The 21,271-nt window shown below is 39.2% G+C and overlaps 1 protein-coding gene across 1 annotated transcript in view; it reads left to right on the forward strand.

The window, feature by feature from the left end:
* Positions 1-21,271, forward strand: part of ryr2b (ryanodine receptor 2b (cardiac)) — an 84,840-nt gene that overhangs the window by 27,950 nt on the left and 35,619 nt on the right. The window contains exons 30-72 of the mRNA XM_085369113.1: positions 51-183; positions 309-423; positions 592-752; positions 950-1,109; positions 2,196-2,282; positions 2,482-2,708; positions 2,871-3,084; positions 3,188-3,802; positions 3,951-4,151; positions 4,300-4,411; positions 4,525-4,665; positions 6,282-6,558; positions 6,658-6,772; positions 6,974-7,106; positions 7,315-7,418; positions 7,689-7,824; positions 8,561-8,747; positions 8,977-9,085; positions 9,921-10,041; positions 10,310-10,479; positions 10,597-10,817; positions 11,479-11,569; positions 11,649-11,789; positions 12,782-12,945; positions 13,140-13,218; positions 13,365-13,454; positions 14,637-14,774; positions 14,867-14,944; positions 15,029-15,104; positions 15,237-15,360; positions 15,715-15,830; positions 16,415-16,491; positions 17,365-17,480; positions 17,684-17,733; positions 17,836-17,896; positions 18,299-18,546; positions 18,978-19,059; positions 19,366-19,496; positions 19,580-19,894; positions 19,996-20,233; positions 20,603-20,690; positions 20,804-20,890; positions 21,036-21,197. Of these exons, the coding sequence (XP_085225239.1) occupies positions 51-183; positions 309-423; positions 592-752; positions 950-1,109; positions 2,196-2,282; positions 2,482-2,708; positions 2,871-3,084; positions 3,188-3,802; positions 3,951-4,151; positions 4,300-4,411; positions 4,525-4,665; positions 6,282-6,558; positions 6,658-6,772; positions 6,974-7,106; positions 7,315-7,418; positions 7,689-7,824; positions 8,561-8,747; positions 8,977-9,085; positions 9,921-10,041; positions 10,310-10,479; positions 10,597-10,817; positions 11,479-11,569; positions 11,649-11,789; positions 12,782-12,945; positions 13,140-13,218; positions 13,365-13,454; positions 14,637-14,774; positions 14,867-14,944; positions 15,029-15,104; positions 15,237-15,360; positions 15,715-15,830; positions 16,415-16,491; positions 17,365-17,480; positions 17,684-17,733; positions 17,836-17,896; positions 18,299-18,546; positions 18,978-19,059; positions 19,366-19,496; positions 19,580-19,894; positions 19,996-20,233; positions 20,603-20,690; positions 20,804-20,890; positions 21,036-21,197 (6,491 nt within the window). The remainder of the gene's footprint in view (positions 1-50; positions 184-308; positions 424-591; positions 753-949; positions 1,110-2,195; positions 2,283-2,481; positions 2,709-2,870; positions 3,085-3,187; positions 3,803-3,950; positions 4,152-4,299; positions 4,412-4,524; positions 4,666-6,281; positions 6,559-6,657; positions 6,773-6,973; positions 7,107-7,314; positions 7,419-7,688; positions 7,825-8,560; positions 8,748-8,976; positions 9,086-9,920; positions 10,042-10,309; positions 10,480-10,596; positions 10,818-11,478; positions 11,570-11,648; positions 11,790-12,781; positions 12,946-13,139; positions 13,219-13,364; positions 13,455-14,636; positions 14,775-14,866; positions 14,945-15,028; positions 15,105-15,236; positions 15,361-15,714; positions 15,831-16,414; positions 16,492-17,364; positions 17,481-17,683; positions 17,734-17,835; positions 17,897-18,298; positions 18,547-18,977; positions 19,060-19,365; positions 19,497-19,579; positions 19,895-19,995; positions 20,234-20,602; positions 20,691-20,803; positions 20,891-21,035; positions 21,198-21,271) is intronic.

A 21,271-nucleotide genomic window follows, 5' to 3' on the forward strand; every position in this document is an offset into this window, starting at 1 on the left:
GCTTAAGCTCCCAGGGGCCCTGCTGTAATTAATGCCTGTTGTCCTTTTAGAAAGGAAAGAGCAGGAGGAGGTGGACTCTGACTTTGAGGTGCTGATGAAGTCAGCCCACAGCTATGCTGGTTCAAGAGATGAGCTCAACTATAAAGATCATAGTAACGACAAAACATCAAGACTGAAACAGCGGTAGGTGGTAGAGAAAGGAAAATGAAGAAAGTATGGAATGAGGGTCCATCTCCTTTAAAATTGAATGCAAAATAACACAATAACTGTGCTTTGCTGAAATTAATTTGCGTTTCTTTGTCTGTAAGGTTTATGCTGAAGAAGACCAAACCAGGCTTAGTCAGCAGTAACTCATCTGCACGGCTCCTCGAAGACGTTGTAGTCGACAAGGATAACTATGATCACCTTATCCAGAGCTCCAGAGTAAGGCTTTATCTTCTCGTCATCATGTGAAAATACACAATACAAAACTAATTGTAATGCAGTGTGCTTCACTTCTTTGCCAGCACGTATAATTACCTGCCGCAATAAAACTGTTGAATGCAAGATGCAAATACCAAACAGTGACACCAACTAACCTTTCTGTTTCAGTATTACTACTCAGTGCGGGTTCTTCCAGGCCAGGAGCCATTCAATGTGTGGGTAGGCTGGGTGACCTCTGACTTTCATCAGAATGACATGACATTTAACACTGACAATGTCCACACTGTGACTGTCACCCTTGGAGATGACAGTGGCAAAGTCCAGGAAAGGTTGGTGAACAACAAAACAGTTTTATTTAGTATTTTAGGTGACTGTATCAAGAATTTTGAATTTTGACTGAATAGAGTTGGGTTTTTTTTCATAATTATCCTTCATCTGCTGTAATTACTATATTTACTGCAGAGGTGTTATATTGCAGTGTGCTGTAAATTTCCATTAAACAGACAATACCCCTCTGTCTACATAGTGTAAAGCGGTCTAAATGCTATATGGTTTGTGCTGGAGAGGCAACAGGCCTGTCTCAGAGTCGGAGAAGCACAGGATTGGAAATTGGCTGTTTGATTGACACAACCACTGGTCTGCTTACATTTACCTCCAGTGGAGTGGAGATGGCCACTTTCTACCAAGTAGGTCACACAACAAACTGTGTGTTTTTTTTAATGTATTTTTTACTTTAATAAATTTAAGTTTTATGCATTATGTCTCATACTGTTCGATATAACGATATATATCGGATGACGATATCAAAACGTCTATCATTTCATATTACTCTATAGTTTGTTTCGTGATTTCGCAAAATAACCTGTTTACGGCAATATTTTTTCATCATTTTGATGGTCACTGTAATTTCTTAAAGTTCTCTCTTTCTCTTATGATTAAAATAAGCACACTACGGACGGACAAGCGACTGTTTTTATGCGTTGTTGTTAGCAACAACGACGGTAAAACCATCGCGTGGCTCCGCCGTCTGCTTGTTTATTTTCCACATAAACCTTTCACAATAAAGCTGAAGATCCTGTTGAGATTTTTCAAAATAAACTGAATCACGTGAAAGAGTACGCAGAATGTTTACAGATGAGAAGCAAAAAAGAGCCGTCAGGTGCTAAAAAATAAACCTTAGACTCAAACGTTAGAACAGGCTTTTCCCCGCAGCACGCCGTGTAAATACTCACAAAGAAAATGTCTAAAAATGTAGTTTCATGCATTGGTCAAAACACTTGACTCCAGGTACACGACTAGCTAGAAAAAAAGACTTCACGCATATCGAGTTGCCCGAGATTTACAGAATTTACAGAAAATGTAACATTTTTGTGATATATATATCGTTGTCGGGACATGAGATTTTGGTCATATCGCACAGCCCTACTATGTATGTAACACTTGGGACTGAACTTGCCCATATGGAAAAGAAATAGTAAAAACATATATGATTTACTCATGAAAGTGGCCACTTTCTCATTACTTTCATATATTTTTTTTAGTAAGCATCCAAAACATACAAGTTTCATTATATAATCCTTCAAGGGATCTTATATGTGTTTTAACTCTTGTATGCTTTTCATACAAGTTTCACACAAGACAGATACAAACTTTATAAGATTTATATATATCTTTTCCATATGGGTGGGGCTGCTAATGTTATAATGTCAGTAACAGGCAAGTTGTTGGACTGCATTATTAAACTGAGCATAAACTGTTTCCCTGCAAATCAGGTGGAGGCAAGTACAAAGCTCTTTCCTGCTGTTTTTGTCAAACCCACCACCAAAAACATGTTTCAGTTTGAACTGGGACGCATCAAGGTAATTCAACTTTCATTATTAAACCTGGCTAAGATACTTTTTATTTTTTTAAGCAGGTTTTGCTTATTTTGTGGACAAATTTGAAGAGTAATAAATTACAACGCAAGATGTTAGCCTGAACTTCAGTTTGTTTTTCATACCATCCTAAAAGTATCATGTATGACATAATTTCCTTTATTTGTCTTCTTCTCGAATCCAGAATGTGATGCCACTGTCCTCAGGTTTGCTTCGGAGCCAGTCAAGGAATGTCACTCCTCAGTGTCCTCCTAGGGTTCAGGTCCAGTGGCTGAGGCCTGCTTCATGGACTAGAGTACCAGACAGAGCACTGAAAGTGTTGGTTGATCAACCAGATGAATGTCACGGCTGGAGAATTCAATGCCGTGAGCCCTTACAAGCCATGATCCTTCACATTCCTGATGAAAACAGGTTAAGAAGACAGGATTTGATCTTTTACAGATTTAAGAACAAAGAAATATTTTCAAGAAAATAAAGAAATTTTGTTCCAAATGATGTTGGTGCAAAAGCTTTAATTAGATTTAGGGTTAATAACAGTGAAGTTGCATTTGCTTTTTGATGCTATTCATGTAGGTGTGTTGACATTTTGGAACTGTCGGAGCTTGATGACCTCTTGACCTTTCACAACAATACCCTCCTGCTCTACTGCTCTTTATGTGCTCTTGGCAACACCAGAGTTTGCCATGCCCTCTGCAGTCATGTGGACCAGTCGCAGATTCTTTATGCTATTCAGGATCCCTACCTCCCTGGCCTGCTCCGGTCTGCATTTTATCAGCTGCTTTTTCAGGTGACTGCTTGTTGGAGGTTAGATAACATTAACTGACAAAAGAATAAGTACGTCCTGGTCTTTGGAGAATATCTGAATACATTTTATTGTTTTTGTCCTCAAGGTTTTCCTCAGCAGCTACACCACAGCCTGTCTTATGATGAACCATGAATACATAGTTCCTATGACTGACCAAACCAGAGAAATCACCCTTTATCCCAGTCCTATTAATGGTGGGGATAGACAACCTCCAGAGGGAATACCAAGTGCTAGCTGTAGCACATCCCTTAAACCTCAGATGCATTTTTCAACTCCTTGCTTTATCAGAAGCGATTGCATAGAAGGAGCTAGTGCACTGGAAATAGCCTGCAAAGACAGCCCAGAAATCCCTCTGGACGTTTTAAAGAATCTTACCGTGGAGATGCTGACTGCTGCAGTTTGGGCTGTGGGTCAGGATGTAAGGGATCCTGCAGGAGGCAATTTCGAACTTTTGCTTGTTCCTTTATTAAGACTTTTCTACAGCCTCTTGGTTATGGGGGTGTGTAGGGATGAAGACTTAGGGAAGATTCTTAGACTCATGGAGCAAGGTGCATTTGCAAGGCCTGGAACACCCATAGGGAAGTTGGAAGAAGAAACTAGTGATGATGAAGAAGAGCAGAAAGGAGTGATCACTGAAGAAAGTTACACTGTTAAACAAGGACTTCTTCAAATGAAGCTTCCAGAAGCTGTCAAACTTGAGGTGAACCAATCTGCAAAAAAATGTTTTTTTTGATAATGCTCTTTCTTCTCTGTGGGTCACTGGGGATTAGCTTCATGTGCTGTGTTGTTTGAATCCTTTAAGTATGTTTAAAATTAGCCATGAAGGACTGCTTTATTTCTTTTTCTAGCTCTGCCACTTGCTATCCTACCTGTGTGACTGCCAGGTTCGCCACAGGGTAGAAGCTGTGATTGCTTTCTCCGACAGCTTTGTTGGCCAGCTGCAGGAGAACCAGCGGTTTCGCTACAACCAGGTCATGCAGGCGCTCAACATGTCTGCTGCCCTCACTGCTCGCAAGACAAAGGAGTTCCGGTTACCACCACAGGAGCAGGTTGCACGATATGAATACTAACTAAAAGGATAAAGTTATAGCATTTGTTTTGCATTGGTTTATGTAATGTAACTGTAACTCTGAAGAAAGCATGTAACACACACTTGCTGATTGTCTATAAATATTGTAATCTCTCACCTGACTAAAGATCAATATGCTGCTGACCTTCAGAGAAGATGCGCAGCAGGAGAACTCTCCGTGTCCAGTGGAAATCCAGGAGCTTCTTCAAGACTTCCATCACCTTCTCGAGACACACTGTGGTTGGAACACAGCTTATCTTTGACTGATTGAATTTTTATTGAGCTAGGGAATTATAAAAACGCTCCAAGAAAGCACTGATTAAATCCCATTTTATGCTGTTGTCATTCTACAGGCATTGATTTGGCCAGCACCTCAGAGGATGAAGAGGATGCAGAGATGTCTCTAAAAGAACGACTTCTCTGTCTTGTGGCGAGAGTCTTTGGCAGTAATAAGTCATCAATGGATATAGACGGGTGTTCTTCACATAGCCCCAGTGAATACAAGTTGTTTTTTCTTACTTTGCACATTTAGCTGTCCTGTTGCATTTTATCACCTTTATAAGTCATTTTATTTAACTGCACCTGTGATCACGCAGCATGTTTTTGGTTACTAACAAACCATACAAACATAATGTTGGTGAAGGAGATGTTATATTAGGCCATGCCTAGTTTTGATGTCATTACGCATAGAATGAATGTGTTGCATATAACTTAAGTGATAAGTAACTTATTGCTCAGTTGCTTCCTGTAGAAAGTAATTTGACACATAACTTAAATTACACCTGTTTTACCCTGTAATGTGGCGTGTTTGTGGCATTGTCACATAATTACCATTTAACTATATAAACCTCAAGTGTTTATGATGTTTAAGTATGAATACATAGCTGATAGCAAAGTTGAAAACCAGCTTCGTAAGACCTCTTCATAATCATCATCACAGCAATCTGGAAATATCTATCGTGTTTTCTACCACAATGTTGTCAGTTCTAGTTTAATTAAATAGAAAGGGTAGCTTGCCATCAAGAAATGCACTTTCTAGGTCTATAGCACATCCAGTTTAAACACAATAGAGAAAAAAAAAACTAACCTGAAGAAAGTCACGAAAAACTATTATAAGCTGTTGATTGAGTCATTGATTGATGTTAGACTACGTTAAGTCTCAAAGCAAAGTTTACATCAAATAGGGTTTGTCTCTACAAAAATGTCAAACATCAAAGAAAAGGAAGGTTCATAAGTTTGACCATTTGGCTTGTAATTTAACATAAGCTGCATCAGAAAGGCCATTAACCATTACCACAACCACAAAATCTTAGAGATTAAACTGCTTCATTCATAATGCTGCCCAGTAACAGAATAGCCATTGGTAGCAGGAGGTAAACAGGCTCAAAGGAATTAAGCCAGGGAGACAGGAAGAGACCCTATGATGTGGAAACTTGAACCCTGGGAGCAGTCTGGTTTTAGCAGATTTTAAATTGGTTACAAACATTCCCAGCTAGAAATAAAGCCTACAGTTCTACAACGCTGATCGTTCATCGCTGCTTTTGTTTAGATCAAGCTCTGGATGTTTGGCTGAGGCTGGTTTACACTCTGCCTAAACATGAGTCTGGGTTCTGCTCTAGCTTTGTGTTATCTTTGCAGATGCTTGCAAAGAATTGTGTTATCAGCAGGTGTTTATAACCGAGATACAGTTTGCACTTTACCCACGGGTTTTTGTCCTTTAGTGCACAACAAATGAAAGAAGTGTTCATCTTTCCACTTCTAATAAGTTGTAGACTGCGCCACTGCTTTTCTCTCCTGCACGTGAACTGAAGTCCCCTGATTGCAGTGCAAGCGTGTCTGTCCACTATGCATATAACTGATGAATCTTTAGAACTCAAGTAAAAACATGACAAAACATGACAAAGTAAAACTATCACAGTACCCCAACACTGGCAATGCAATATTTACTGTAAGTGACATAATAACAAAATTGTTATTACCTAATAAATGACATTTCCAATGTGTTGCTATATCACACACATCAATTAATCAATTTGTCATTTAAACACAGATAATAGGATTTCGAGCCTGTCCTTTTATCTCTGCTTCTCACCTGGTGTTACTCTTTCAGAGTCCCTCAAAAAGATGATCTCTGAAACAATGGTGCACTGGGCTCAAGAAAGTGAGATTGAGGACCCAGAACTAGTCAGTGCTATCTTCTCATTGCTGCACCGCCAGTATCAGGGCCTCAGGGGCCTAATGGAAGGACCCTTATTCAAAGCTTATACCATCAAGCAGTCGTCACTGGAGGACACCATGGCACTCTTGTCCTCCTTGGGCCAAATCCGCTCCCTCCTCAGTGTTCGCATGGGGAAAGAGGAAGAGAGGTTGATGATCAGACGACTAGGGTAAGAATGATTAGTTGCTCTTGTATAATTTATTAGTGTCCAAGTTTCCATTACCATGTGGTGCCACAAGTTTTCTTACATTTTTGGTAACATCTACAGAGATATCATGAATAATAAAGTTTTCTACCAACATCCAAACCTAATGAGGGCATTGTCGATGCATGAGACTGTGATGGAGGTGATGGTCAATGTTCTTGGAGAAGGGCAAATAAAGGTGAGAAAATAGCTCAAATGTATAGAAATAATGTGGAGGAAAAACATGAAATCAAAGTTTAGATGTTTATTTTTAGTTTAAAGGTTGGAGTTCAAATTAATTTCTCTTGTGGCTAATTTGCATGATTCAGTCTAATCACTCAGCGTCTGCCCCTTTACAGTTTGCTTTCTCTGTGTGCTTGTTTTAATTTACTATTTCTAGGAGATTACCTTTCCTAAGATGGTTGCCAGCTGCTGTCGATTCCTGTGCTATTTTTGCCGTATCAGCCGACACAATCAGGGAGCCTTGTTTGACCACCTCAGCTACTTATTGGAAAACAGCAGTGTCGGGCTAGGTAAATGTCAGTTTCTCTGCTATATAATCTCACTGGTCTTTTGTAAAGACCAAACTTGAAACATTTTTGATTGTAGTTTACTGAAAATATATAGAAGTAAACTACACCGATATACATTATTGTGTTTTGCCCTTATACTAATAGCCTGGCATTATGGAGAGTTTGAGCCCATGTTTCAGTTGTTTTATGTTTTTTTGTTTTTGCAAAGCTTCACCGTCCATGCGTGGATCCACTCCTCTGGATGTGGCTGCAGCTTCAGTTATGGATAATAATGAATTGGCCTTATCACTGAGGGAATCAGACCTGGAGAAGGTAACTCTGTATTGACCAGAAATGTTACAGTCCATTAGTCATTCTGTAGACAGTATACTGGCTTCCTTCATGTCAATAATAATGTATAATTAATAAATATGATTCAAGGTGCAGGGGAAATGCAGCACTATATATAGACAGTGGAGCTTAAATATAATAAATATATTTATAATATTAAAGTTCAGTTTCTAAGAAAGCTATAATGTTAAGAAAGAGATTCAGCTTGAGCAAATAAGTACTTATTGCTGATAAATCTTATCTTTTTTCCAGGTGGTTCTGTGCCTTGCTGGCTGTGGTCTCCAGAGCTGTCCAATGCTAGTGGCAAAAGGTTATTGCGATATAGGGTGGAACCCTGTGGAGGGCGAGCGTTATCTGGATTTTCTACGTTTTGCTGTCTTCTGCAATGGTAAATTAAAGATTTAAGTTTTCATTTTTAGTATATTTGTTCATACTGTATTTTTTTTAAAATATGAAAACATGGACTAAAAGGTCACCCTGATATTTGCAACAAAGTTACACGTGAGTCGTTACATACATTTGGCTGGCTCGATTATGGTATTTGATCTGTCACACGAAAATTTTTAGCTTGCCAATTTAATAAAAAAAGTGCAAGCTTAATTAATACTAATAGAGTATACTGTATAATATACATTTAATTCTTATATACATTTCATTTGCAGAGCATGCAGGTCATTTATTGCTTCTGAAACTTAAAACACAGTGTTGATAGGAGCAAAATGCTAATTTAAAAAGGAACAAGAGGCTGCAACATGTCACGCTCCTAATTAAGCTGCAGTATTTGCACTAGAGGTAATTCACTCTGCTATTGATTTTCCTTAGTCTGAAGCGGTGCCCAAAAGTCATCTGTTCAAATTGCCCTTGAGGCTGTTGACAGTTCAGCCAAATGGCAATGGCTTTCTGTACCAAGTGCTCCTCAGTATTTACAGCTTCACCTCGTCTCTGTGCAGCACTTGAGTTGTGCAGTATATTGTTTTATATCACTCTACAGAAGATATATAACATTTTTATCCTCTAGCTGTTTAAATTGATCAGTTTTCTTTGTGAGAGTCTTTGTTAATATATTTATTGTTATGGCAGATATTGAAGAATAAAAATCAAAGCTGTGTGTTGATTGGTCACAGGTGAGAGTGTCGAGGAGAATGCTTATGTGGTGTTGAGGCTATTGATTCGTCGACCTGAGTGTTTTGGCCCTGCGCTGCGAGGTGATGGGGGAAATGGTCTCTTAGCAGCCATGGAAGAAGCCATCAAGATCTCTGAAGACCCTTCTATGGATGGCCCTTGTACCAATTATCATTCCAACAGAGCGCTGTCAGTATCAGATATATGCAGTCACATAATTTAAAAAAAAAATATTTAAAATGGACTTAGAAATATTGTAAATCCAGAATCAGTGGAAGTAACTGTAACAAGCAACAAAAGAATCTGTACACATTAGCTTCTATCTGTAGAGGCCACCAGTAATATATGTTGATAATCCGTGATAGATAATATCAGGTCATTGCAGGCTTTTGATTGTTATGATTGTGTCCTGTAATAGAGATGTTGTCCAAGACAGCGATGATGATGTCATTCACATGGGGCACGCCATCATGACCTTCTACTCAGCTCTTATTGACTTGCTCGGTCGCTGTGCTCCGGAGATGCATGTAAGTGTTCCCTTAGCTATCATCAGCTCTTCCACATCAATATCTACTCATGTCTCAACCAATAAAGCCTAATGAAGAGAGTCTGCAAACTTCTGTTAAAAGAATAAACCTCAGACAAAAGTGTGCATTTTAGATGCTGCATTGCATTTTGCCTAATATTTATTATGTAACCCACACTTGGTCACAGGTTTTTTAATGTTTTAAAGATATTCTCAGACCTAGTTTGGACTTACTCTAATAGAGATTGTTGTCCCTTGTTGGCCAACATTCAGTATACTGCAATAAGCCATTAAAGACAGATTTACTGGTCAGGTCCTATTATTCATATTGATGATAGAGTACCCAGCCTTGATTTGGAAAACCCTCAACAGGGTGAATAAATGAAATGGTGAACATTGCATCAGCTCCTCGAGCCATCAGATTTTGAGCGTGTCTACCTGACTGAAAGTGTCTGAAAACATAGCGCCAAAGTGCACAGGTGAATTAAAAGAAGGGGACTTTTTGTGCATCAAAGGCACATTGATGTTCTTTAGATAAAGTACATTAAGATATTTAAATGCAATAATGTCAGTTTAACTGTATTTTTATATATTGACAGTGAATAACACCAGTAATTATTTTTTTTATATTAAATACATGTTAATTTTGACTGAAAGGTGAATTTAAAAATAAAATCGAAAGTAACTCACAGGACGAGTCAGTATGAGGTTAAAAAACAGGTTATCATATGTTATGACACTGAAATTTTGTAACACTTATGACCAGTTATTTTATTAATTTGTATTGTGAAAGTTGTTGTTATTATGTCTTGAATGACTATTTTATTTTTGTACAGTTAATTCAAGGAGGCAAAGGAGAGGCAATCCGTATCAGGGCCATTCTGAGGTCTCTCATCCCTATTCAGGATCTTCAGGGAGTCATCAGCATCTCCTTTCAAATCCCTTCAGTCTCTAAAGGTTGAATAGGCCACATTGGCCAGACTTTGGCAGCTGTGGCTTTTTTCTAACTCATTAGACATTGATGCCTCACTCCACAATCGCTGTGGAAAAATAGTGGAGGTGGACGGAGGCAACTGAGGCTAAGCGCCTTATCAGATATTAGACAGTCCCAAACCATTCTTTCACACAGAGAGATGGGACCACATAGTTTTCACAGTAGATGTAAAGTACATAATATGTTAATATGACCTTGGTCATCAGATCTAATCTTGTCTTGCTTTTCCAGATGGTGCATTGGTTGAGCCTGACCTATCTACAGTGTTCTGCCCAGACCACAAAGCAGCCATGGTGCTGTTCCTGGATCGGGTTTATGGTGTTGAGAGTCAGAGTTTTCTTCTCCACCTTCTAGAAGTTGGCTTTCTGCCTGACCTTCAGGCAGCTGTCTCTCTTGACACTGTAAGCTGAGAAATATTAATTTTTGTTTTCCATTAAACTCTATAACATCCACCACTTCTTATGTAATCTGGGGAAACTTCACACCCATAAGTTAAACCTCTTTTTTTCCCTTTGCAGGCTGACCTAGGATCCACTGATATGGCTCTGGCCATCAATAGATACTTGTGTACTGCTGTTCTTCCCCTTCTCACCAAATATTCAGTTCTTTTCCATGATTTAGAGGACCACATCTTGCTGGTTGATTCTCTCATTCAGGCAGTCTACCGCCTCTCGAGGGCTCTTAGCTTGACCAAGGCTCAGAGAGACACTACAGAAGACTGTCTGTTGGCTTTGTGCAGGTAGGGTGTTCAGCTGGTATGAATGAAAAACAGAGGACAAGGTCAAAGAATGTGACAGTCTATATAATATGGCATTAAATGGGTGGGGTTCTCTGAATGAGAGCTATATATTTAGGGGAAGTGTTGTTCCTCCCTTGAGTATCATAATTCAATATTGCATTTTTCAGTTTTTGGGTCATTGAGGTTTATTTGCAACAGCATCCAAACTAGATTCACCTACATATCCGAAATAAATGGTTTGACAGCTGGTTTCACTATGTTTGGCTCTTAATTTCGGAATTATTACAACATTTCCTTCCTATATCCGCTGACATCAGTGTCAGGCTGCTGTTTGAAAAAATAGCAACAGCAAAATATTAACCAATCCAGATACAGCTTATTCCCACTCATTATATATAATGAATCACTGGGAATTCTCATTTTCCAAATCCAGATAATTGGCATATTAAATGAACAAGAGTGTGATGTTAATTATTGGATTTATTAACATTTTGCTAATGGCATTTTCTGAGTTATGTCATCCTTCTGAGATGTACTAATCAGTCAAAAATATCGTTGTGCGTGAGTGTGTGGATGTGTGTGTGTAGGGGAAGGGTTGTTGTGTTGGCTGATGTGGAATTAATCTGTTTATGTGACTAATTCTGCAACCCTTGGTCCTCAGTAAACTCCAGCCACCTATGATGCAGCCTCTCCTTCGTCGGCTTGTCTTTGATGTCCTTCATCTGACAGACCACAGCAAAATGCCTCTAAAGGTGGATAATTAAATTTGGGCTTGCCACACACTGAATATGAAAATAATTTTGTTAACTAATCACGACTTTCATCTATCAGCTCTTGACCAGTCACTATGAGCAAAGGTGGAAGTACTACTCCCAGTCTGGCAGGCAGGGTGAGCAGGGTTGTGCATCTGAAGAAGAACTCTACCTGTCTACAAAGTTGTTCTGGGGGGTGTTCAAGGCTTTAGCCAAGAAGGTAAACTAAACTGATTATGTGTGTTAGTTTTGACTTGAGCTTATAATTACTTTAAATTTGTACTTAAGCACAAAAATAATTGCATTAAATGTGGAAAAAAAGGTTTTCTTCAAACTAATTCATCTCATGATGTATCCTTCATCTTTTCTTGTCCTCCTTACGAAGAAAAATGGCAAAATACATTTCTCATGCGCTTCTTTAGTGTACTACGAGAGCCTGCATCGGGGAAGATGTAACACACTTGAGATAAGGTGTTAATTTTTCATTTCCTGGTATGAAACCTCCCACTCTTAAAGTGACTGTTTGGAAATGTGAACAGCATAATGTACGTAAAATATGTCTGCCAGACACTTACCTGAACGATGCAGAACGGGAAAACATCAAAAGAAATAAGTTGATGAGGTCAAATCACCCACACATGGAGCAGACATCAAACAGACTCAGAAGCAGAGCACAGTATTAGCACTGCACAGAACTATGAAGTTGTTTTTCGCTGAAATTACTACACAACAAAAGGCTTGTATATGTACAAATGTACATGCTTGGGTGTACAATATATCTCTTGCCCTGCTTATTGCACTTCTTGGTTGGGATTTTGATTGCTCGCGTTATGTGACACTGACAAATCTTTGCATATTAAAATGCTTTTTCAGGAGGAGTATGCAGTCATATGTTTACTTCCCAAGTAACTAAATCCATAACTTATTAAATTTTAATTGAATGAACTGTGTTAAATACAGGCTCTGAAATATATAGGTGGGTTTTTGGTTAACACGATTATTGCAGTTCATATAAAATTAGTTCTTCGCTGTCCTCCCATAACCTGATCTCCTGATGTAGTGTTCCCCTAAATGGCAATGAAAATAATAAGGAAGACGCTAGTATAAGGTGACATGCTGCGTGAGGAGCATGTCACGCAGCATCATTGTTTTTACTCTTTTTGATAGCTTGTCTTCTTGTCTAATTTGTTTTGTTTTTTATCTACTTTAAAGCCCCAGATACTTCAGTTATTGAGTCCGTGTGTGCAGTGCCTCTCTGCAGTGGCCATGGCCCTGCCTCCTGATCATATGGAACAAAACTGCTTGTCGCACATTGAGAAAATAACCTCCATCGATACAGACGGACACTTTGACCCCCAGCCTGTAGATACATCCAAGTAAGATACCCCAAGGATATTTTTGAATGACTGAAAAGAGAATCGTGTGAAAATGACCTGCCTAATCAGAAGTGTAACCTGTAATTTAGCAGACCAAGTGTTGTATTCTGTGAATATAAACAGTATGATTCGCAGAGATTAATGTGCAGTTTTAATCAAGGCTTAATAATGTATTTTTTCTGTCTCTGCATTAGTGTGTCAGTGCCAGAGAGGCTGGAGTTTGTTGTGAACAAGTATGCCGAGCATACTCATGAAAAGTGGTCACTGGAAAAGGTATCATATCCTGGTCTGGACTGACTGTCATCATAAGAATACCTTTGTACATATTTTTCTCTGCCTTGTCAAAACATCTCTCTATACTGAGTCCCTGATTTATTCTTCGTTTTTTGTTTAGTAAATCTGTGTGTTTTCTCTGCCAGTTTGTCAGTGGCTGGGTTCATGGAGAGCACCTATGTGAGAACACCAAAGTTCACCCTCGCCTCAAGCCGTACAGGGCTCTTGCTGAAAAGGTACAGATGAAGTAGTCAGTTTTTATGGCATGTGTGGATGTTCTTCAAGTGTTCTTCAGGAATGAAAGTGGTGATATCCTAGATGTACAGAGACAATTGCATACATACCAAATGTCAAGTAGTGATGAGTGATTTTCTTCACAGTCCAAACATAGTGTTACCCCCCCTTACCTGATGTAGAGGAGACTACAATTTATTCCTCACTTCCAGCATGAAGACATGTTTGAACAACTGATTTAGCCAGCTGTAATTATTGAACATAAGTGGCAGGATATCAGCTGAACACCTTTAGAATTATTAAGGCATAACATTTACTGTCTCTTTAATTTTTTTAACTTAACATACCTCACCTCGTGCTCCTATGCTCTTCACCTCCGGCCCTCGGTGCACAGTGGAGTTTTTCACTGGCAATGTGCCTGATGGAACAAATAGTTAAGGAGACGAGATAAATGACTGTCTTTGCAAATGCAGTCATGTGATGTTCTAATGTAAAGAAAACAGTTCAACAGTCAAAAATATCCTCTGATCAAATATGGTAGCTCGGCTGCACTCCTGCGTGGAGCGCAGCACACAGAAGTCCAGCCATGTGTGCGAACGCCCATGCATGCCCAGACATGTTTGTGCTGCACATGTCAATCATATGTGGAGGTGCAAAATTAAGTCTTTAAATAATCAAATTTATTAAAAATCTCATATTAATGAAAATATTATTTTAATACATCAGTGTGGACAATAAATAAAACGGATAAGCCGTCGCCGTTAAATTTAAACCATCCTCAATCCATGACATCATCGTCTGCTGGCACAACCCTAGTACATACTGTAAAATGCTAAAATTGTGCAACACACAGTGAGTCATAATCTTATGAGAAATCTCATTTACATATACAGTACTGTATATAAATCACATTAAAAGTGTTAATATTTTTTCAGAACAGTGTGATCTTCAAGTCTACTAAACATTTACTTTCAAGCATATTTGATCTGATTTTTAACCTTGACAGCTATGTGCAGTACCATTTGGACATCTTTTAGGACCACTGCCTGGTACTTGTAGGCTGGCTATATGCACTTATTGACAGGCTGTTACAAGTTCTTGAGCTATTTAAATAGTCTGCTGTCCCTTGATACCTGCTTTTTTTAGTTTTGCATTAAACCTTTTCTATATTTCTGATTTTCCAGGAGAAGGAGGCGTACCGCTGGGCCATCAAAGAGACAATAAAGACTATGCTTGCCTTTGGCTGGAACATAGAAAGGACCAAAGAAGGAGATGCTTTTAGCATGCATCCATGTACACGCAGGGTCTCTCAGTCTGGACAGGTATATGTGCTCATGTTCTGCTTGTTCTTGTTAAAGCAGCGTTGCTTACAAATAACTTTTTATTCCATTAATAAGACGTTTTTTTGTCCTAGCTGTCATTTGAAGGCGCATCAACCTTCAGCCCCAAACCTGTGGACATGAGCTGCATCACCTTATCATGGGACCAATGTGTAAGTTAAAGATTAGATATTAGAACTGGCAGTTGACATATTATTCAGTTATGTTAATTTTCTTCTTTCTTATCTCATCTTCAGGCCATGGCTGAACAGCTGGCTGAAAACTACCACAATGCCTGTGCTAAGATGAAGAAATTAGAACTTGAGAGTAAAGGTGGCATTAAGTGTTGATAATATCTAGTTAATCTCCTCTCTTTTCTCTTACTCTTATCTCATCCCCCTTCATTTTAGGAAGAGCTGAACAGCTAATAAAAGTGCTATGCATTTCACTCATATCTATTCTCAGGAGGAGGTAGCCATTCGCTGCTTGTACCTTATGATACCTTGAGTGCCAAAGAGAAGGCTAAATTCAGAGAAAGAGCTCAGGATGTCCTCAAGTTCCTTCAGCTCAATGGCTACACTGTGTGGAGGTGAGTACAGAATACGCTTATGATTACACTAGGGCGATGCAATTCAGTGTGAATGAGGTGCTCCATTTTCATGTCACAGTGGCATTTCTCCCTCACCGTTGATTAGAGGCACTGTAGCAGTCAGTCCACAGCCCTTTTTCTTTGTAATAATTTCCAGTACAGGTCACAACCAGAAATAACTCGATGTGTAAGATAAATGTATTACCTCTTTGTCATCCTGCTGCAACATTTGCATCTTTGAAATAAAAATCTTGAAATAAAAGAATTCTGTATTATTAAGTATTTATGATTAAAGTTCAGTCTTGCTTTTAGTAGTGGTGTTTCATAACTCATATCTGATTTCTTGTTCTAAAGAGATCGGAAGTCAGTGGAAATGGACTTTCCAGCCATAGCCAACTGCTTTGCATACACGCTGCTTCAGCGGCTCCTGTCTCACACTGAGGAGGCCCAAGAGAACCTTTTAAAGCTTGGTAAGATAATGTTGTATATTAAAAAGAAGATAAAAAAAAACATAAAAGATTTTTGCAATATACCGACATGTTAAAGAGAAGTTTTCACAGCACTATATGCTGTCCTGTGAAAAATAACTACACCTCATAACTTAATAGCTTGTCAAACCACTTTTGGCAACAATAACGGGAAGCCATCGTTTCTGGTATGACTTTATCAGTCTCTCGTGTCATTGTGGAGCAGTTTTGGTCCACTCTTTTTATGCCCTCACATACAGAGTTGCCTCCAGGATTTTTTCATAGGGGTGGCACACCAAAAACAGGATTTCTGGTTTAATTATGCTGTTTTCAAATATAGGTTACTTGAAAAATCTGGCAAAAAATTGAGAAAGAAAAGAATTATATGCCTAGTTAGTTTCCTGCTATTTAAGTTGAAAAAAGGTACTTATGAAAACCAAGCCACCACAGAATAGTTCAGCCTAGTTTGGGTATGTGAACCTATCTTTCTTACATGAAGGTGACATAGAAACACTTTTTTTTTAACTTATCTGTATTATCTTGACAGTTTTATCTTTCATTTTTCATTTTGTCTTTTTTTTCTTCAGAGGTGATGCAAGCCAGAGGACAGATGTCTAAGGGAGAGAGGGCTCCACACGAGCAACCAGTCATTTTTTTTCACAAGGTTTGCATCAACCAATCTGCATATTTAAACACAGTCAAAGTCTAGCATCTGATAAAATCTCTGACATTGATTTAACCCCCTTCCAATCTAATTCTGCCAGTGCTATTTTATTTCATCTCATTAACTTTTTTTTTTCTTATTTCATTTATGCCATCTGATTAGTTTTGTTTGATGGTTGCCTTAGGCAACCCCTTTAAGTAAAACCCTTTGGGCTGTGTAATTTATTTAACCATTTTGGAAATCTACGTGGGCGTGTCAATTGCCATCAGGACATTGATTAAGGCTTCCTACACTGCTCTGGCTCTAAGGAGGTAGTAAATGAAAAGAGTTCGTTTTTCATCAATGGGACCTCCAGAGTCAGACCTTGTCAGCCAAGACTGTGAGCAGCCATGCCTCACATCTCTGCTTCTTTCACCTCCCACACAGCCCACTCTCACACAGCCACTCAAGTCTGTGTCTGTTTGGCTGTTCATCTGTCTGTGAATTGCCAGTTCATCATACTTTCTCTGCCTGTCATTAAAGTCATGTTAAAAAGGCACAAGGCTTTGCTCAGTCCCTGGAAGCTTTCTTTCCTTCTTTTTAAAGAAACTTCTAGTAATGATTACAGGGTGTTCAGACTTTTAGGCCGATCACATGGATGTTTACTTATCTAGTGTTGAACAAGAGTAGAGACACATATTTGATGTAACTGTGCAGCCACAGAAAGTTTTCTATTAAGTTTTGTCACTGTGTGGTTTCATGAGCAGAGGACCAAACAGGCAAACCGTGCATGTGATCTCATCAAGCACATACTGTTTAGAGGATATTTAAGGGGTTTGTTAGTTATAGATGTTGGTTTATGAAATGATTATTGACCTTTTCTCTGTTCAACAGGTTATCCTTCCTCTTTTGGAACAGTATGTTAAAAGCCACCGTCTATATTTCCTGTCTACTTCCTCGAGTGATAATAGAAGCCATGCCTCGAGAAAGGAAAAGGAGATGATTGCATGGTACAAAACAAAGTTTGCGTTCTTGTTTTTTATACTCTTATCTGATCATTTCTCAGCTATTTTGTGCATTTTTATTTATTTAAAGAAATATTTGAATTTTTTCAGAAAAAAGCTTCAATATATTCTGTCTTTTTATTTTGTGTCCTGCGATTTTCAATTCATCTTCTCTCATTACTTTCCTTGTGTTTTCTGTTTACATGTAGCCTCTTTTGTAAGCTTGCAGCGCTTGTAAGACACAGGATCTCAGTCTTTGGTAAGGATAGTGTGGACATCATAACATTTATTTGTTTATTAAGTGTTAATCTGTGCTTTAATCCTCATAATTCACATATAATGTGTGCATGTGTTTTTTCAGGAAGAGAAGCCTCGTCAGTTGCAAGCTCCCTCCACGTTTTGGCTCAGGCTCTTGATGCCAGGTAACTGGATGGCACTTTCACACTCTGCCAAAATCAATCTTCTCGCTCTGCCTGCAGTGGCATCAGCGTTGCACCACCATGTCTAAGGATGAGATGACTGATGTAATTGAGCCACTGATGCATTGATGCTATCTAATTGTGGTTGATATCACTTTTGCTCCCTGAGGACAATGCCTGTGAAGCAAGCACAGTAGTGCTGTGGCTCAGCAGAGGTTGATGCCATTCAGACTTGTCTGAGGGATAGATTAGCTGATAGATAACTGATTTAGTCCATTTAACTCCCAGCCAGAAGTGTCACAGTAGGAAACCTTCAGTGGATATTTCTCCTTTGCAATACTATAACAAAATAATGTAGAATATTTTTCAACTCAAATAATTTATTTTCCCACTTTTTCATTATAGGACTTTAATGAAGTCAGCACCAGAGTCTATTCAGACATCTCTGCATTCCTTTTTTAAGGCAGCGGCGTCTGATTTAGAGATGACTGTGGAAACTCTTTCTGAGAGCTTAGTTTCGCTGCCTCAGAGTAGGAGTCAGCTGGCAAGAGGAGTAGCCAAGGTTCTCAACTACACAACCTCCATCCTTCTCCCTACACTCACTTCTCTCTTCCTTCATCTTGGAAACCAGAACCATGGAGTAGATCTCCTGGGTAAGAACTACCATTATAGTGGTTAAGTAGGAATGCCATGTTATTGTATTATTTCATTTACATCCTAAAATGCATGCAGAAACATGCAGATGTCACTTGTTAAGATACATTTAGTTATCATCTCAGCATGACGAGAAACACACATACGTTTTCAGGTGTTGGATGCACAGCTGGTTTCCACACCCCTGAAATCACTTGGGTACACCCTCCCTTCAGCTTGAAACCAGCTCTCATTCAGTACCTCGGTCATGGCCACAAAGCAGCAGGAGCATACTGTCTCTCCCAATAATATCCCGACCTTTCACGAATCATTCATTACCTGAATCAGCAAGCATGCAGCTAATCCACCTCTCAGTGACTGAATGCTTTCGAAACTGTGGGTTCAGTGGTTGTTTGTGAAAGAAAACTTATGCATCACCTTGTTTTTTCAGCTGGTGGTATACAGGTATCCTGCTACAGGATCTTAAACAGCCTCTACGCTCTTGGAATCAGTAGCAGCATCTACATGGAGGGGTAATGCTTGATTTCAGATGTCTCCAAGATGATATCTTAAATAATTTTTGTGTAATGTACCTATATCTCATGATTGAAGTTATTATATTAACCACACAGTGTTGGTACAACATCAGGGTGTTCAGGGTGTTATAAATGTTAAAGGCTACCAGATAGAAGAGGATGTTTAAACCTGAGATGCATAGAAAGCAGCTTTCAAGCAAACTTATGTTAGCAATCCCGATTTGTAATATTATATCGTACTTTAAAATTAGTCGATTATTCACCCATGCCTATATCCTGATATGCACAACTCATTCTATACAGGCATAGGTCAGCAGCAGGTGCTTGTCTGGCAGCCTTGACAGGAGCTTTACCCGTGTGTTTCCTGGAGCCCGATCTAAACCAAAACAACCCTTACTCCATCTACAACATGATGACTGCTACTCAGATAAAAGGTATTACGCAGGCACATTTCATACCCTGTTATATTGTTATTCGCTGTCTCTTGGGAACCTTAAAAACCTTCCATCTTTGTTAGACCAGGGATTGCCAGATCAGGTGGAGGACATGTGTCCCCTCCTACCTTCTCTGGGACAGGCGCTGAGGGAAGTGGAGGAGCTGGCAGGTGCTGGAGCTCACCAGGCCCACTACATCCATGTTGCAGAGGTTACTTTGCCCATGCTGTGCAGTTACATTTCCCACTGGTGGAACTTGGGTCCTGAGGGCCAGCCAGAAAGGCCAGTGTGTACCTCTGTCGTTCCTAAGCATGCTAGTGACCTACTTGGCAACATCCTGTGTATCATCCACAATCATGTGGGTGCTAGCCAGGGTGACTGGATGAAACAGCTGGCAGGTACTTGTGTAGTGGACAATAGTGGCTTGTTGTTTAGATATACTTATTTCATATTAGTCAGTAATGCATATTTTCCAACATCTGTCATTTATATCTCTTAGTTTTTTCTCAGCCAGTCATATGTAAAGCCCATCCTGAGCTGTTAAAGAGCCACTTCCTGCCACTAATGGAGAAGCTGAGAAAGAGGACAGAATGTGTGTTGGTAGAGGAGGAGCAGATGAAAGCAGAAGGCGGGGATACCTCTGATGCGGAGTTGCAGATACAAGAAAAGTTCGCTATGCTGGTCCGAGACCTCTACGCCTTCTTTCCCCTCCTCATCCCATTTGTGGATTCTCATCGGTAAGACACTCGAAGGTGCTTGTATGTGGAGGAGCGGATACTTATTTTTCTAAAGTTAGAAGTAACAGAAGTAATGTAAAGTATTTATAGACTCAATGAAAGGTGAAACTTATTTTGCTATTTTTTGTATCGACTTGAGCTCCACTTTAATTATTTCATGGCCCCTGAAGTTCCCTTTTGAACCACATTGTTATTTTGTAAAGACGGTAAAGAACAAATGTTGTTAAGAATTCAACAGCCAGTCGTTGATTTTTAACTGCAAAAAACTGAGAAGATGATACTGCGAGGTTATGTTAGTTATTATTTCAGGCATATGCTTTTGCTTTACAAATTCTGTGTTGTGAATGTGTTTTGTCAAATTTATCTCAGAGCCAGGTGGCTGAAAGACCTGAACCCTGAGGCTGAGCAGCTGTTCAGCATGGTGGCAGAGGTCTTTATATTCTGGGCCAAATCCCATGTGAGAATGATACACAGTGTTTTTATTTATTTGTTTTTCTCATGCCAATGCCGTCTCAGTGAATATTTTGTCCATTAACTGTCACGTGTCTTCGCTTATGTTCTCTGCAACAGAATTTCAAATGGGAGGAACAGAATTATGTTGTTCAAAATGAAATCAACAACTTGTCTTTCTTGACCAATAATGACAAAACATTCAAGGTTGGTCATATTTACAATTTGACCTCATCCATTACATGTGTGCTGATGTACATCTCTTTACAAAATATATGTAGAAATCACAGAAGAATTGCAGCTGCCACTAAGTGTAAAGAAAAAAATCCTGTTTTCATATCCCAATACTCAGCTTGACAATGAGAAGAGGAAGATGAGGAGGAAGAGGGGTTGTTATTCCATCAACACCTCTCTCATTGTGGCTTTAATGAAGAGGCTGACCCCTGTGGGACTCAGGGTTTGTTTTCCAAGCGATCACAGTCTCATCATCTTGGCTAAGAATGCCTTCTCTCAGGTAAGTTGGAAATGTGGACCATGCTAAAATCCTCCACCTTTCACATCCTTCATTACGTGCTTGTGCACATTTGA

This window comes from Diplotaxodon limnothrissa, linkage group LG13 (assembly GCF_057381915.1).
Source record: "Diplotaxodon limnothrissa isolate DT_005_m linkage group LG13, D_limnothrissa_male_GT1.1, whole genome shotgun sequence".
NCBI classification, from domain to species: domain Eukaryota; kingdom Metazoa; phylum Chordata; class Actinopteri; order Cichliformes; family Cichlidae; genus Diplotaxodon; species Diplotaxodon limnothrissa.